This window comes from Equus quagga, chromosome 9 (genome assembly GCF_021613505.1).
Source record: "Equus quagga isolate Etosha38 chromosome 9, UCLA_HA_Equagga_1.0, whole genome shotgun sequence".
Taxonomy (NCBI): Eukaryota; Metazoa; Chordata; class Mammalia; order Perissodactyla; family Equidae; genus Equus; species Equus quagga.
Window position 1 is genome coordinate 14,597,045 of NC_060275.1, and position 17,828 is coordinate 14,614,872.

General features: G+C 44.1%; 1 protein-coding gene across 4 annotated transcripts in view; it reads left to right on the forward strand.

The window, feature by feature from the left end:
• The window catches only part of BCL2 (BCL2 apoptosis regulator), a 170,882-nt gene that overhangs the window by 120,449 nt on the left and 32,605 nt on the right, over positions 1 to 17,828 (forward strand). Inside the window, exons 3-4 of one of the 4 annotated variants that reach the window (XR_006890117.1) lie at positions 4,334 to 4,515; positions 6,900 to 6,950. The exons of 1 other annotated variant lie outside the window; for it this stretch is intronic. Coding sequence is in view for 2 of the 3 variants with exons in the window: in XM_046671650.1 (XP_046527606.1) it covers positions 457 to 560; positions 3,931 to 4,018 (192 nt within the window). In the remaining variant the exon portion in view is untranslated. Of the gene's footprint in view, positions 1 to 456; positions 561 to 3,930; positions 4,516 to 6,899; positions 6,951 to 17,828 lie in introns of those variants that run through there. 2 more of the 4 variants (XM_046671650.1, XM_046671653.1) reach the window with 2 other exon arrangements.

Below are 17,828 nucleotides of genomic sequence, written 5' to 3' on the forward strand. Positions count from 1 at the left end.
GGAATGTCTCTTCAATGTTGGTGTCCATCCAAAGACCAATGGTAATATTCAGACCATGTAACGGTCAGGCCCCTTGCTAGGATGTGCTCCTTCCCTAGGATGGAGTTGGGGACCCTCCCTCACACACACCAATCTGTGGCTCTCTGGGAACCAAAGCCATGGGATTAGAACTCCGTTGGTATCACCCATCTTGCTTCATCTTTACAAATGGCACCGGGAGAGAACGTGGAGGGGTCCTGCATAGAATAGGCATGGGCACTTCCAAAGGTTGGAAACCAGATGAGAGACTTGGGGGCTCTGGAGGGGCCCAGAGCTGCCTTCTTGAAAGCTGGGTGTCCTGAGAATCTGGCGAGGCTGCCAAACCAGGCAGCTTTCTTACAGTCTGTTTCTAACTCTCTGGTCTTTTCTCCTCATGTCTTGAGAACTTATAAACTTTTTCTTTTCCTCCTATTCCAGCAACTTTGCCAAGCACCAACCGGCTCTCAGGAAATGTTCAGCGGTGGGTGGACCATTCATTCTGGCTCTCCATTGCAGAATCTTTGTGTGTCAAGGGCAGGAAAGTAGGTAAAAACAGCCATTTGCTCAGCACCCATGCTGTGCATCAGGAAACCTGCTCCGAGATTCCCAAGCAGGCTCGAGAATGGAAGCAGAGAACAGGCCATAATGTCCTTGTCACTTTATTTTACTATTATTTTTAAATTGCGGGCTTGTGCTTTTCCATTAATTTTAATTGAGTCAAGCCCCATGACTTTTGTGATCCCCAAATCCTCCATAAATTTGCTGCAACTGACTGTTTTTTCCCCCTTGAACCCCTCTCCTTTCCTCGCCTGGGAACGTGCCCTTTAAATTTGACATGGCTAGGATTTTAATCTCTCCTCAAAGGCACAGTGACAATTTCACAACAAAGCGAGGAGGTTGGGTGGGGGGAGGGAGTTTTGTTTTCTGCTCCCATTAAGAGAGCAACTGTTCTCTCTTTGTCCCGTGGGGCCAGCTCTTGGCACCAGACCGGGGAGACCTCAAACTTGGTGTTGCAACATCCATCAGACCCAAGTCAGTCTGGGCTCCTCGAAGGTGAACTGCAGCTGTTTGGATAAAATTCTAAAATCTTGTTTGTGAGATTCTCAGCCCTTGTTTTACAATCGCTGTTCCTGGCAGAGAAACCAGGAAGTTTTACTTTCCCAGGATCCCAGGCAGGTAATTGTTTTCCCAAACTGTGTTTTAATCTCTGATGGAAATGGACCTTCTCTGCTCGGAGAACCTTCGCCCACGGCTATAAACCGTTTGTGTTCGCCTTGCGCGTTAGAGAGGCCAAGCAACCTTGAGACTTGATTACAGAATGTCCCTCCCGCCCCCTAGATGCATTTCCATCTCTGGTTATAATTTAGGGCCATTTACATTTCTAAACAACAGTTAAGAGCCTTTTAGCCTCTTGGAATCTTAGAGCACTTCCCTGTCAAGCCGCTGGCCCTGTCCAGGTGGCAGATGATCTCCTGAGGATGAGAGTTGGCAACACCCGTTACTCGGTGCCATTTTTCGGCCAAGTAGCATAAACTGTGACTAGCTGGTAGTTTACGCCACAATCAAGTGCCTTTGCGGCCCCTGGTCTCCTGTTGATTTATCCTGAGGCCCCTCACCTGGGGGACACAACTCAAAACTAAGACCTCAGAAGCCTCTACAGGGCATCGGGCCTGTGAGCTTAGAGAAGTGACTGATGGCCAAATATTGAGAGGTGTGCATGTCCTACCAGCCTGCAGGCGGGCTTGGTGGTGCTGATCTTTGGAGGAGGTTCATTCTCCACGGTGTCTCCTCCTAGAGGTGAGGAGGGTGTGTTGCAGGAACTGCGTCCCAGCCCTGCCTTGTGAATTGTCAGTCTGCACGCAGATTTGGAAGCCCAACTTCTCCTCCACATCCTGGCGCCCTGCTCCTCCAGCCCCTCCGAGAGCCCACCAGCTCCTCTTAGCCCAGAGTTCGGGGCTCCCTTTCCTGAGGGTCACTAAAAACTTAAAAGCCAAAATACCGGAATGGAAAAGTCTGACTTGCCATAATGTTTTTGTTATTCATCAACCAATATCAAGCGGTTGGGCCTGGTGCCGGGTTCCCCAACGTGGAGAAGTCGCGATCCAGTTTAAAACCCGAGCAAACACTCCAGTCCAAGGCCGTCTGCAGCCAGGGGAGGTGGACGGTGAGATGGGCAGTGAGGAGGGCCTCCTGGGCGATGGGGAACTTGTCCAGGGCCTCCGAAGGTGCGCCGTTTAGAAACGCAGAGAGGGAGAAGAAGCCTTTCCAGGCTGAGCGGGCAGCGTAACACGGGAGGCTCAGGGTGGGTATTCAGAGAACTTCTGGCATGTTGTCATGGAGGGGACCTTTCCTGGACTCAGAGGCCCCGGGTTAGGGTTTTTTAAGGTGTTCTTTGTGCTATTCCTCCTTTTGTGGAGAGGCATGGTGATAAAGGCGAATTAGATGAGATACCCGAAAAGATATGGCTGAATAGTTTACCCTTCACCTGCCCTTAGGAAAGGCATGTTTGGTACATTCTACTTGAGGGGTCCCAGGAATCGACTAAGACTGAGTATTCCTTGCCCTTAGCCACTTACCCACACACCTGCCGCTCACTCACTCATTCACTCGCAATTTTATCCACTAATTCATTCATTCATTATTTCATTTACTTGTTCATTCAATCAACAAACATTTTCTGAGCAAGCACTTACTATGCACTGGACACTGTGCTAGACAGACAAGCATCTTACCGTGAACCAACAGCAGGAAGGTTTTAGAAGCCTGGTCCCCACGTGCCTGACCACCCACATCAGCCTCTGAGGCCTCCCTCATGCCCACTGGGTCTCCAGTGTTAGAAAGATGTGGAGAGAGGACGAGAGACAGACCAGTTTCTCAGGCTGAGTCTCATCATTATGGAAAATACTGATTAGTCTGCAGGTAATTTCATCACAAGGGTTCTCAAAACACTCATTTCCATTCCTGCCACTGCTCCCTGTCCTAATAAAGTAATATCCTGTCAGTGGACCGTGCAGAACGCTGACTGGCCCAAACTGAATGGCTCGTCTGGGAGCGTACGCAACTAAATGACAACGGCAGTAGTTCTAGCTGAGATCAGTTCTTAGATTTACCTTTGCTTGAAAATGCCATCCACAATTTTCATGTGGATGTGAAATTTTTACCTTTCCATCATCCCAAGTCAGCTCTCTGGTGTGAGTGCCTCCGGTGGATTCCAGTGAAGCTGGTGCTACTGCTCCAAACCCCATCACCCTGTTCTGAGAGGTGCAAGCTCCACAGAAAGGTTGAGAGCAGAGGTCACCTGTCCTGCAGTCTCTAAACATGTGTCTAAATAGATGATCTCCTGAATGGTCCCAATAACTTCGCTGTCCCGTGTGGCATGGGGCTCCAGGCAGCCTAGTCTCCCTGAGAACATTTTTGGTCACCTGTGTAGTGGGAAGAGGATAGAACGGGTTCAGAAAATCTGAATTTGAATCCCATCTCTATCATTGACTGGCTGTCTGGTCCAGGCCACCTCTTAACTTCTCCGAGCTCCTGTTTCCTCACCTTGAGTTTCTTCTTAAACCTGTTAGTGAAACAGGTTTAGCACCAATAGGGACCTCAAATGAACTAACCAGGGCTGGAATTCACCTGGGATGCCCCAGTACAGCTGTGTCAGTTGTTTACAGCCGGCCGAAGTTCATTCTCATTGGCATGGGTGCACACCATGCTGGTTGTTAAATATTTTGAATATGACTCCTGGAAATAATTTATGTGAAAGAGCTTGTAGACAGTACAGCACACCGTTAGCTAGGTTGACTATGGCATGTGGGTAGTTGCCACTTGCAAGTGTAACTTAAAATATGTATTCCCTATATACCTTTATTTCATCAGCTGACAAATTAATAATCTTCAGATTAGCCTATATCCTTTCAGGCTCAACAAAAGAGAAGTACTGCAACGTTTAGATCCGAACATTCTTATCCAGTATTTTTTCATGAGTGCCAACTCATTGGCTCCCTGAGCTGCCAGGGGATGAGCCATGTCTGAGTCTTGGAAAGTGACTGCAGGACCACTCCTGTTGGCCTTTTTTGAATGAAGATTATATTTGAGGAAGGTGACTGTTGACAAAATATGGTAGACTTCTATGGAATGTCAGGATACCCCTTGGCTGTGACTGGTGGTTCAGTGTGGCAGCTTAGATGAAATGGCAGACACTAAACATTTTTCAAAGGGAGTTTGCTGTGTGCTTCTTAATGGAATTCTACAAAATTCAGCATTTTGGTGGAGATGACAGAGAGATGTGATTATAATGGAAAATGGACTTTCCGTTCTTCAGTTGGTTTTCAGAGAAGAAAAATATGACTTGGTGTTTAACTTCAGACAAGGATGTAATCGACAGGACACCCATCCGCATGTATCAGGGAAGGAAGAGTAGAGAGGCAGAAATACAAAGCCAGTGCAGACCTCCGTGCATGCTGCTGCACCTGCTGGAAATCCAGGTTCCAGTTCTGTTTCTCAGTGAGTAATGTTCCGGGTTCATAGTCTTGTTTGAGTTCCTTGGCATTCAGCAAAACAACTGCTAACCTAGAAAACAGGTAATCTGGGTTCTGGAATGGACCATGCTACAAACTGACATATGACTCAGGATAAATCATTTACCTTTTCTAGGTCTCAATTTATCATCTGTAAAATGAGAATCAAAATAGTACTTATTTCATAAGGTTTTTATAAAGACTTAATGAGTGTGTATACATATATGTGTCTGTGTATACCTGGATATATGTATATCTGATAATAAATACTTGTGTATATATAATGTATATTATATATACATAAATCTCCTTTGAGAATTAAATTAAAGCTCTGTGCCTTCTCCCCGGAAAAATTCACAAACACAGGAAACTTAGCCTGATATTTTCGGGGAATCTATGGATTTGCCGAAGCCTATAAGCATTCTAATAAAGAGTTCTGTTATCCAAGGGAGGAAACCATGGGTCTGATGTCTCTTTCCATGCTAAAATTCTTGTGTGTTTCTCACTTAAAAGGAAACGGCAAGTCAAATTTAATTATAGCTAATATTCTACAGTAAATATTTATGATCACCACCCCTTAAGATTTCTAAGCTCAATTAAGTCAAGAGTATACCAAATGATAAAAAACCTGGTGTAAAAAAGAGGTTTTCTGCAATTATTATAGTTCCTAGTAACAGAGTTTGATATTTAATAACAGGGTAAATTACTATATGGACATATATTAATTTATTTCTAAGCTTAACTCAGTATGAGGAATAGTTTTTCATTCCTCACTTGTACAGGGTGGAGATGTACTTTCTTCTCTCAATTTGTTTTTCCACGTCTATTTAGAGCAACCCAAATAGGAAAACTACCACACTGGTCCTAAAATTCACTTCCTCCATCCGTTGTCTGTACTCTGTTCCAGGTCTGATGAATATAACTTTTTAAACATGTCATTTATTTTTATTTTTATTTTAGTCTAAATATCCCTTCAGAAACACCAGGGGAAAATATTTTTAGCTTAACTAAGAAAACAAACATGTTTAAACAAATAACACCCACAACGTTCAGGTAGAGTTGGTGTTTTTGGCATTTGTGTATTTTAGCAGTGAGCCCGTAAGATAGACGCTGAAATGAAATTTTTCTTCATCTTAAACATGCCTATTTCTTTCTGAAATAAAATAAAGAGAACAATTGATCTCCGCTTTTATATTGGAATTAAACTTTTTGTTATTTTGAAAGATGATTTCAAGCTAGACAATATGCTGCCTTTTTTCCCCTGTTTTCGATCGCTATTTATAGACATCCTGTGCAGAACCAGTGGAAGTGCAGATAATGGTGCAAATGAAGAAAAAGATGAGCTAGAAGATGAATGAATGCTGAGTTGAGCCCCGTGCCTCCACCATAAAAATAGACTTCTCTGCCTTCATGACCTCATGGGAGGCTTTTTAAATTTTCAGTAGCATTGATGGTTTCAAACTCTTCACTTCCCATTATGATCCCTCCTCTAAAGGACGTTATCCTTGACTCCCTGAAGATCCAAGGTGGAAAAATAAATATATTTTGATTAAAAAGAAGAATCCATCTCACCAGTTCTTCGGGGCCAAGCGGTCCTGGCAGCTTTAATGGCTGTGTTGTTCCTGTTCAATAAACAGATGAGTATGAAATGATACTCATGAATGAGTGAATATTCACTGAGTGAGTAAATGAATGAAAGAATGAATAAAGTAATTGCCCAATGAGATGCTCCATCCACCTTCAGAAGTTGTTCATTGGGATTGCATTCATTCACTGGGTTTCTGACTGCATAGAACATGAATAAACCCAGCGCTCTGCATTATGGGGGTCAACTGGAATAATCTGTGCCTTGTATGTGTTACCCCAACTATAGGTCAGAGTTGAAGTCTCCATTCTATTAATTGTATTTACTCTCTTTCTCTCCTATAACTTGAAGCATGTTTACCACGTGTATTTGATTAGCTTTCTTTCGAAAGTTTTCCAGTTTTATTCCACCTGTTGCACTGTGTAGCTCTTTTGTGAGTGCACTTAACTAGACTCATACAAGAATAAAAGACGTTATCAATCTCTTGGTTGTTGTCAGTAACATCCCTTCCCATCTCATGATTATAAGTGCTTTTCTCTTGCAAGCCTTCTGAACCCTGCTGGGCCCCGAGTTGCTAAGCATTTTCATTACACTTGATCTGAATTTATCAGGATCTGCTAACCTCCCTAACCCCAGCAGTGAATCAGGCTCATTCATGCCATACTAGGAGAATTGCAGGGTGGACACTATGAAATGTATCAGCAGGCTATTTAAATCCTTTCATTTCCTAAAAGGTTAAAAGGCAAGATCTTTGACGTTAAGCTTCTTTTTCTCTAACCCATTAGGCTGACGCAGGGACTGGAACTTGAAAAGTATACAGTAAACGCTAACCATTGGCAGGATGGTGGACTCATATCACACATGGCTATGAATATGCAGGCAAACATGGTTTTTAGGCTTATACAAAAAAAGTTCACTTTGAATTCAGATAGAAGAAAACATCAGTTATAACAGCAAGAAAATCCCACAGAAACTCAGTTTATAATATTTTATCAACATTAACTCAAAGGTAAGTTAATCCTTTTCCAATCTTCTCAAAAAAGTCTGTTTACCAAGAATACCTAATGAAGGGGTTGTCTTCTGTCTGATTCTAAGTTTTTGGAAGAAGTCACCTGATTGGTATAATTCCCTTTGTACCACTGCCCAGCCAACACCAACAGCAACACAGTGACCTTCCATGACCAGCCTGATGGGTTGCGTGCCCCTTTTTCACATTACCATTTGTACCTATGTTTCCTCATGTGCAAAATAGAAATATGAATGAACAAAGATTTTAAAGGGTGCCAGTGGCACCAAGATTTGAAGACTCAAGTATAAAAAGAAGATGTGAGGGAAAACTTGTAGGACAATGAGACAGGGGAAAAGAACTCCAAAATGGGACCCAGCTTAGGTCATATATCAGAATATGGCTCTGCATCTCACCGTGTTTGTGGAGGATTTCTTCTGAGGGGGCTAGGGTCTGGGCTTTTCTCCCTGAACGCCAAAGGTGGCAGAGAGGAAGCAAAATGTAGTGTGGTACCATAGAGCTCTGCAAGGATAAGTCAGGGTCATAAACAACAGTTCAAAATAAAAGTGAGGCCCAGGTACGCAAGGTCTCAATTGCTAACATGGAGCATGTCCTATGTACCAGGCACCACTCCACGCTCTTTGCTGTATTATTGTATCCTATTTAAAACCCAGGTTCCTAGATACTGTCTTGTCTGCTTGGTGTTGATTAGTTCTATGATTTATTAATTCCTAATAATAATAATAGCTAACATAGAGTACTTACCATGTGCCAGGCACTGCTTTAAGCATGTTACGTGTAGTAACTCATTCAACCCTTTAAGAACCTAATGAGGTAGGTACTGTCATTATCCTCACTCTACAGGTGAAGAAACTGAGGCACAGACACATTTAGCACCTTGTCCAAGATCATGCCGTAGTAAGTGGCTGAGCCAGGATTAAACCCATGTTTGTGCTCTTAACCACCCACATCAGCCTTCCTCTCTTCCTATCATAGAGGATGATAATCCTATATAGCTGTATTATAATCCTAATATTGCTATTGATTAGATGGTGTTTGGTTGTTATAATTGCAAAGAAAACATTGAAAAATGTAAAAGAAAATACACAAATCACCTCTGTTCTCCCCAAAAGATAAAATTTAAAATAGAATTAGAATTACCTTGATGATGGCTGTTGGTATGCACCCCTAAAAGAAAATGCAACTCTTTTTTCTGCATTTAATTTAGAAAACAAGGCCTGTTTGCTTCTGACAGCCCCTGAGAAGCTCTCCATGGAGTCAGTTAGGGAATGACAGTCACCAGACATTGTTTGGTGTCTATCTATGCCTGTAGACCTGAGAAGCCCTTGTCAGACTTGAAGAATCAGGGGCCAGAGCTTCTCCAAGAGAGTAAACCAGAGCCGCAGAATCAGGCCTATTGGTTCAATGCTGTTAGGCCAATAAGCAGCTCTTATCAAAGATATTAAGGCACCAAGACAAAAACTCATGACGGCTGAGGCTGCTCACTATGTAGGACACGGTGGTGTTTACATTCAGCTGTTGAGGGTGGCTCGTCCCTTTGGTTTGGATATCAGGAGAGAAAGTGTAAGAACCGTTGGTCAGCAGTATTTCTAGATACCACCATTGGATTACCTTTCCTCTTCCCACGGATATGCAGATCACCTAAAAAGCCCTGACATTCCAGGAGGACTTTATACTTAATAGAAGATCAGGGAAGCTTTGGAAGTTTGTGCTACCGAGGCCAAATTTACCAGTGAACAGAGCAATCTACGTTTCCCTCCAATTGGAAATAGATCAGAAGTTTTAGGGCGTTAGAAAATGCAAGCTACGTAACAAAATTCTGAGTTCAAGCATCTCCTGGATTTTTGGCTCTTGATGTCAGTTATGGATGATTATAACCCTAGTGTGATTCTCAGTGCAGAGTTGGCAGTCTCTATTAGAACTGCAGCCAACTGCAACGGTGACCTCCAAGATTTGGAAATGTGCCCTACAGGGCTGCCATTCCTCACCTCAGCTTTTGGCCTGGGCAGCCAGTCTCGGTATTGAAAAGATAGCAGCTGCTCATGGCCAAGGGGACTTGCAGGTTCTTGGCAACGAAGGAAATAAGGATGTACAGGAGCCCTCAAAAAGTCCTCTAGTGGGCCCTGCTGCCTTCAGGCAGGACCATCCAACCATCCCAGCCAGATGAGAACAATCCTGTTTTTAATAACCTCAAGAGAAGGAACTCCAAACCCCTTTGTCAACTTTCACTTTGGCAGAATGATCTTTAGTAGCTAGGCTGTTCCTACAGCAAGAAAAGGATTCTGCTTTAGAAAGTAATGTGATTTAAAATGTTCTAGATAGATAGATGATAAATGGAGAGAGAGAGAGGTAGATAGGTGAATAGATGATGGAAGGAGAGAGAGAGAAAATAGGTGACTGTGAGAGACAGCTAAACCCCTAGCGATGAGACATATGAGAAATATTTGCTGTAGAATTGTATGCCAGTGGAGTCTTCTAAAACCCATTCAAAACAGATGCTGCCTTCCATCGTGCTCCCATACCATTTTCCACATACCTCCATTATAGCACCTTATCATGTTGCAACAGTAGAATTTGTTAGCTGTTGGTCTCCTTGTCTGCAGTGTAAGCTCCACAAGGCAGGGATCGTATCTTATTCTTCTGTGTAGTCTCAGCATCTAGTCCAGTGCCTAGTTCTGTGGAAAGAAGGAAAGAAGAGAGGGAGGTAGTAGGTCAACCAATAGGACAAATACACTCATATGAGATAATAACGCCCCCTTTAAGGAATGCATCATTCTTAATGCTGTAATCTTTAACGTTTTCCTGCCTAAGCTTAACCTATCTGATGTCCCATTTCTCCTCAGTTAGCTATCACTCTCAAAGTCAACATGATTGTACAATTTGCCCTGTGCTGGAAGAGTTTGTTAATACCCCCATTTTACAAACACCAATTCATTATAATACTATGTGTCTCTGAAATAATTTCCCCCAAAATATATTTCATTAGAGTTCCTTGTTTGTATATATGCATTTTCCATGATCTGAGCAGTGTTGTGTGGTCTCTGCCAGTGAAAGCTGGTATGGCAAGCTGTGGGGGATCCTCTTGGCCAATGATGGGTAGTGGACCTTATGCAATGTGCTCAGCCCGTGCTTTCTCTTTGCGTTTTCCATCGGTGAGTATGTTCTGTTTCCTCTGGCTCTCTTTCTGCCATTGGCTGACAGAAGGTGTGGGAGTGAAAGGACTAACTCCAAATGCCATCATGGGAAATTAGGGGAAATGGAGCAAAGATCAGCCTGCGATTCAGATTTGTCGGGAAGTCCTATGACGTGGTGAAGGGCATTGTCAATATCATTGTAGCCTGGAAGGAGTGACTGTGAAGAGAACTGGAAGGGATTGGGGCTGGAGACGTGTCACAACTTTGAGGGGATTTAGGAGAATGGGAAGTGACAGGGTGTGATGCTAGGGACACCACCCCACAGTGACCCTGTATGCCCAGGATCGTGTCCCTGAGCCAATCAGGATATGCTTGCCTATCCCTGCCTCTCCAGGGCTCCTGGCAGCTAATCTGTCTGGAGTTATTCCCCTCCCAAATCCACATCCTCTCATCTTTCAAGGCTGAATCCAAGGTTTGGCCAAGTTTCTCTTCCTCCACAGAATATCCTCCTCCTTCCATTGGAGCTGTCTCTCTCCTCTTTAGCACCTCCTGGCATCCCTCTTTTCCTAGTTAACTCCCTCTCTCTGGAGCATTGTACTGGTCAATCTATAAAGCACTGAGTGCCTGCCACACCTGCAGTCCCCTGCTGCAGAGGGTGGCCAGGAGCACCTCCTCATCCCGAGAGGCCAGGCTTTGTGTCTTGTGGTCCTGCAAGGCTGACCATAACCAATACTGGGTTAAGGCCCATGGTTTAACAAAAAGGCCATGGACTTGCTCTAAGGTAGACAGCACAGCTTTTAAGATGATCTGGCACAAGGACTCTGCCTATTTGGGGCATTGGTTTTCAATGACAACTGTCTGGTTCAATTAGACCCTCCCTCAGAGTCATCTGTGTTTTCAACATTGTCATATAGTTTCTTTGTTATTTGCACTTTCCCTTCGGCTGAGGTCTTTTTTATTCCTTCTCTGGGTCCTTGAGGACAGAGTCTTCCCTAATCTTTCTTTTCTCCTTCACTGTACGTGGGCTCTGGCATTCGGTAAATGTTTGTTGAACAGGTAAATGTGAAACACCAAGGCCTGATGCCTTCACCTGAGGAGTAAGTTCCTCCCGTGACTTCTTTTCAGGTTGTGCAGCCAACTCGAGCCAGAGAGGTTTGGGATCAGAAAGGTCTCCCAGCTTTACTGACCCGCATGGACTGGACCACTGAGCAGGGTAGTGGAGGCAGGAACAGCAGTTGACCAAGGATGTGGTTGGAGGGATAAACACAGAAGATGCAGGCCACCCAGGCCAGAGAAGTCTGAGGCTTGGGGCCTGGGAGATGGGGACAAAACAGTCCCCAGACAATGAAGACAGAGCCAGAGACATGACAAGTGATAGCGGCAAGCCCCGGGAGAGGGACACAGTTATACCAAATGATGTCCATCCAAACCAGAACACTTCTCCCAGTGCTACTACAGCGCCAAACTCCTGTTTCCTCCGCTAGGTTGTAAATTCCTCGTGAGCAGGGGTTGCGTTTGTTCATCTTGGTATGCTCAGGGCCTCACAGGGCCTGCATGGGGCCTGGCACATAGTGGGCTCCCAGGAATGGTTGTTAACCTGAACTAAATTGATAAAAGAGGATTTCGCAGCCTGTCTTGACGATATCTCCGAAGGGCTACCAAGGTTTCAGTTACCTTGAACATTATGAAGTTCTCTCCTTAAATCTAACTGTGCTTTCTTGACACAGCTTAAGTCCATTTCCTCTCAAATGGCTTAAAATGCATGGGATGATTTTTCAGCCATTTGGGAAGAAGGAATGCTGTGTATAAAGCCTGGATTCAATAAAACCAGATTTTTAAAAAACAGCTCTTAGCATCTTCTACTACAGACACTGGTCTGGGCAGGGCTTTTTATTTTATTGAATCCAGCTGAATAGCTTGACTACATTAATAATGGGGCTTCATTTCTAACCACTGCCTCCCAGTCTTTTCCCCTAAAAGCCTTATGGTACTTAAGCAACTGCTAATACATGAATAATTGCTGGTGGCATCATTTCCTGCCATGATTTGACCACCAGGATGAGGTTTTTCTTCTTGAACATAATCTGGAGTTCTCAGACATGCCATGTGTGGGCCTGCAAGATCATATTTAAAATATAGTAAACAAATCTAACTGCAGCTATGATTTCAGTTGTCCTGAGTTTCTTTATGTTGAGAAATTAAGGATTGGGGAAGATTCTATTGGGTGTACAGTAACATTGGTTGGAAGGGATCCTACCTCAAGGTTGCCCAGAGGTTCAAACCTGATAGTTCTGCAGAGCATGGGCAGTGCCATTTGGCAGGGTCTCCAGGACATACTGGTAGATTTTACTCCCTACACTTCAAAGAAGATGCTATTTATTTAGCTCCCATACAGTTGTACTTCTTTTTGAAGTTTCCCTGGAAAATGACATCTCATCATCAGTTCTCTTTACATCGGACTTGAGTGATGATACCTGCAACAAGGTATCTGTGTAGAACACAGGCTCCTGAAAACACACACCTGTTGACAGGAAGATAGCATAGGGCGCCCAAGAGCACAGACTGGAGCCACATGGCCTGAGTTTGAATCCAGCTCAGCCACTTTCTAGCTATGTGGCTCTGGGCAAGTTACCTACTCTGCCTCAGTCTCCTCACGTGTGAAGTGGGGATTTTGCAGTACCTACTTCTTTGGGTCAGTATGAAGTTCAGATGAATGGACATTGGCTATGCTTAGGTCAATGCTTGTACATAGTGCTGTGTGAATGCCTGTTATTGCTTGGGCTTGCCATTTTGTTGAATATCCAATGCATTTATCCCTCTCCACATAGCCTCCAACTAGGACGAATAGCAAAGTTTATGTTTCAGGGGACATGCAGTCAGATTTAACAGAGGGCTAAAAGTTAGATATGACCTTGCATATGACCCTTTTTTTGGCAAAAATGAAATCTTATTTCTTTTAATTTGAAAGCTCGATATGCCCAATGCTGTGGGCTTGGTACTGTGGTGCTCTATGGGAGCAAAATATGTGATTCCCCTCCTCAAAGAACTTGCCTTCGAACTGGAGAAATATGACTTTCATCTATCACGTAGCAAAGTAAAACTGGAGAGCAGATGTCATGGAGGATCAGAGAAGTTGAGGAGACATAGATGATAAGACAGTCTGAATGGTCAGGTAAGGCTTCACGGAAGGCGTTCAGGTCGGGTGAGCTGAGTTTGAGGACTGGGTGAGATTTGGGTGAGGAAGGTGAGAAGACACCATGAGGTTGAAGCGGTGGAGAGTGGTGACACCGGAGGAGGGCGTTCGGAGGGAGTGGGGGAAGCTCTGGGGTGGGAATGGTTGAGCTCATTGGAGGGGCCGTTAAGACACCACGTCGGCCGTAGGTAGCCAAGGAGAACTGCACAGTTAACACAGACTGTGCTAGAAAATCAAGTGAGAGAGGCCAGATTATGGAGGTCTTCACAAAGCAGGCAAATGAGTTTTTAGATTTGGTTTAATAGAAAAAAGGAAGTGAGAAGAAGGTAGGAAACACTGTCTAGAGTGCTTGGCAGCTGTGTCACCCGACGTCCTTCCTGCAGCAGCAGTGTCCCCGAGCTGGACCTTGTACCCTTCTCCAGTGATGGAGGAATAAAGACAAGTTAGAGAAATAAAAACATTTTAATATGTGTGAGTTATCTAGTCAAACCAGAGCAGATCCCAGGAATGTTTTTCTGTTTTAGAAATGAAGAAATGGTGTGTTATTTGTGTATGTGTGTGTGTGTGTGTGTGTGTGTGTGTGTGTGAGATCTTTACTTCTTTAGGTCTAAATTTCTACTGGGACAGAAAGAGACAGAACTTAGAGTAGTTTTTGTTTATACGGATCCTCATCACATTAGATTTTTATGGGTTTTTCTCGGAGCTTCTTGATAATCTACTAATCCAAAGTAAGTTTATTAGGTCGTTCGCCTGTCTCCTTCCTCCTCGGGTCTCTTATATTTTCTCCTGCGGGATGATGGGCTCTGTTTCCTCTAGTGGACCCGTTCCAGGTTTGAGTAAGGAGTAGGCAGTCCCCAGCAGCTCATCTGTATCATCGCTCGGTCCCTGTGAAGTGAAGGGAAATAAACAGCACGTGGGAGGGGGGAAATCTGTGTTCTAAGAACTGCTTTGGTTTACACATATATAGATACACTCAACCAACACTGTGGGTCACATGTACCGGCTGGTGAAGCTGAGCATGAGTCATTTTTAGGTTAGTCATAGAGAAAGAAATATGTTTCTGAAAGCCAGCACCGTTGGCTTACACTTGGAGCCGGGGGAGTGAGCAGGCAGCCTCATAAAGCACTCCGGCCTCCCATGACAGCTGGCGTGCACAGTGCATCTGGTGGGAAGAAGGGGTCCCTGGCCTGACAGCTCTTTGTTGTGCATTTTATTTGGAGGTGGGAATCTCCCTCAGTGGAAACCCCTGCACTGGGGAAAGTGGGTCCTTGGGGTACATTGTCGATTTAGCCAATTTTTCTCTGAATGTCTCATTTTCTAATTGGCACTAGAACTCTTGATTAAGGCCTTCCGTAACACAGTCTAGTGGTGGAGACCAAACCATCTGAGCCTGAACTGTGGAGAAGTATGTCAGTTCAACAAAAGGTCAGGTAGGGAAGGGCCAGAGAGAGAGAAGTCTAAGAGCGTCATGGAGTATGTGAACTTCAGCTGAGCCATGGAGGGCTTAGTTCATTGTGAAGGAGAAGGAATTCCATCCTAAGCAAGATGGAAAAACCATCTGAGCCCAAAGAAAGTATAAATGGCAAAACCTGCACCTTCTTTTTATCCATTGTAAGTCTAAATTTTTTTGACAGAAAAAATAGAGAGAGGAGACAGGAGAGCAATCACCAAGGGAGCCCAAGGCACTGCTTACTAAATTGGTCCGAAGGAGGGATTTCACCAAATGCAAATGAACAAGAACAATACATGTGACTCAAAATATCCGTTATGCGAGAGGGTGTGAGGCAGGGAGGTGACCTTTGAAAGGTTTTAAAGTTGTAAACTTTTGCAACCACATTGTTTTGATTGCTGGGAGATTTAAGAAAGGATTACCTCAGGGTACCATTTTGGAAAAGAGACTTTTTTAAAAACTGCTTCCTGCATAATATTTTGGGACGTTTTGTCATTCTGTTTTTGCTTTGAAGACATACAATTCAAATGTCCATGAAGTAGCCCGAGCTTTCACGAGAAACTAACGCCCAGAAGTCTAGAGGTGCCTGGCTCCTGCTGCCTCTGGTCTCCCACTCCTGGTCCCTCTGCCAGCATTTTGGTTCACTGGAGCCGGCGTACTGCCACCCTACCCCTCCCCGCTTTGACAGGCCCATAAGGCAACATCATGCCAAAGTGGAGACCTTCTCCCTCGCCCTGAATGTGCAGCTCTGGGCCAGACATTCCCTGAAGGGCTCCTCTGAAATTTGGGAAACAGGAAATGTTAAGAAAATTTCTAATTTGCCTGGTCACGTGAGCTCCTCTTTCGATGTTGCAACCAAATTTTGGAAAGGAGTGCTCTGAGCCATGCTTGAGCCCTCCTCATCAGAGAGCGTTTGCTCCTTTGAGAATATGGTAGATTTGACTATCCAGCCTCAACTTCCCTCTTTCTAAACATGTAAACTCTGATGCCAAAGAACAAGACCAGAAAAGAAACCCGTGCAATCTCAGTTACATGGTCAAGTGCCAGCAGGGCTGCTGAGAGGGACCCATGTGCCCGTCCCGGAAAAGCCCCTTGGCATTTAATGAGCGCCCATCCCTGCAGACATGTCTGTGCAGGCTCCTGCACATCTTTAGACCCTTCACTACCTGGGTTTGTCGTAGATGATTGATGACTAGCCTCTCTTCCCACACATTTGGCTTTGATAATCTCCACGAAAAAACATTCAGATGCAAATAATTTAAAAACAAAGTGGCTTCGAGGGATCTTTCTGGGAAGATGGAAATGCTCCATTTCTTGGTAGGAGAGTGAGTTCCAGGGGTGCATGCTTTTGTCAAAATTCATCAAACTGTACAAAGAAAACGTGTTCATTTTGCTGTGTGTAAATTATACCTCAATGAGAATTTTTTGAGGAATAAAGTCGCTTGAGTTTGGAAAAAATGAAAAGTGGGCATGATGTAGATGACCCCGTTTAAAGGGATTTAGGAACATAAGAGTCGGCCAGCAGAAACTACAAAATGCATATATGCGGGCAGTCCCCACCGTATGGGAAATCTTTGCAAGGTGATTAGATTCAGCCCGGTTCATAGAAACTACAGCTGGTTGTGTGCGTGCGTCTCTGTTTTTGTCTCTTGTGTTTTTTTAAATCTTTATATCCATTTCTGTTTGGCTCATTTCCCTATTCAATCAGATTTTGTCTTCTATTTCCTGAATACAACTCCCCCTCAGTGCCTAACATCCCAGGCCTGTAAAAAGTGAAATCCCAGTAAGTGTCCACTCACCCCTTGAGATGGAGTGCTTCCCCTGGCTCTGGAACATTCTATTGAATTAGCCAGTGCATGTTAGCCATAAATGCATATGTAAAAATGGAAAGTGAAAGGAGAAACATCCATACTTGCACTAGTTTTGAGAAAATTCCCAGCTTTCTCTGCATCTAAAACACCCATTTCAGAACTTTTACTTTGGAAAAACTATTTTTACCCAACAAGAAAAATAAAACTTGTGTCCAATAAGTAGTGATATTATTTTAAAGTGAGAAGACAGAGTTGGTGATTATGTCTGAATGTGGGCAAGCGGGGGCAAAGGTACCCTTGCTTTCTCTCTCTCTCTCTCTCTCCTCCGCTTCGTGGCAAGTCGGAAGAACAGGTGTGGAAATTCCCGCAAGTTATACTGTGTCAGTTTACACGTTTGTATACGGAGTTTCATGTTTTTTCTGACAAGTCAGTCTTTTTGTCATCATCTCATCTTGAAACTAGAGAGGAAGGGAATGGAAGGGCGAATTGCTAATATCAGAGGCTTCTGGAAATTCCCCTTTTATGGTACATGAGTCTTTCTTAAGAATAGTTCTCTTTCAGTTGTGTTTTTGTGATTTTGGTGAAAATCACTCTGCCCAGCCCTACCTCTGCTTTACTTACACGTGATCCCAGCTCTCTTTAGAGCAGGGGCTGGACGTGGTGGGAGGGGGAGGGCACCTTGATTTGCACTGCTTGGGAGAAAAGACAATATAGACACTTGCTTTTTAAAGTAGATAATCTGAGCATAAATCTATATTCACTTGATTTTAAATAATCAACTTATCCAGTATCTTTTATACACTGATGAATGTAACATGAACTAATAATGACTCACCGCTACCTGAATGATGGTGCACAGACAGTCCGCTCTATAAATGACTGTTGGCATTTTGTGTGTTAATGTCCATGATCAGTCCCAGTTACAACCTGGCTTCATGGAAGCTGACCGGCCTGTTTTCAAGTGAGTACAGTGCAAGGTTGTTTTCAAGCAAAAAGCTTTTTTACCCCGCACAGCTTCCGAAGATGCCTTATTGAGGATGGATGTAGGCCTTGCATTGTGGTGCTGGGACAGGCTTGTGAGCAATGTGCTGGCAGGTGG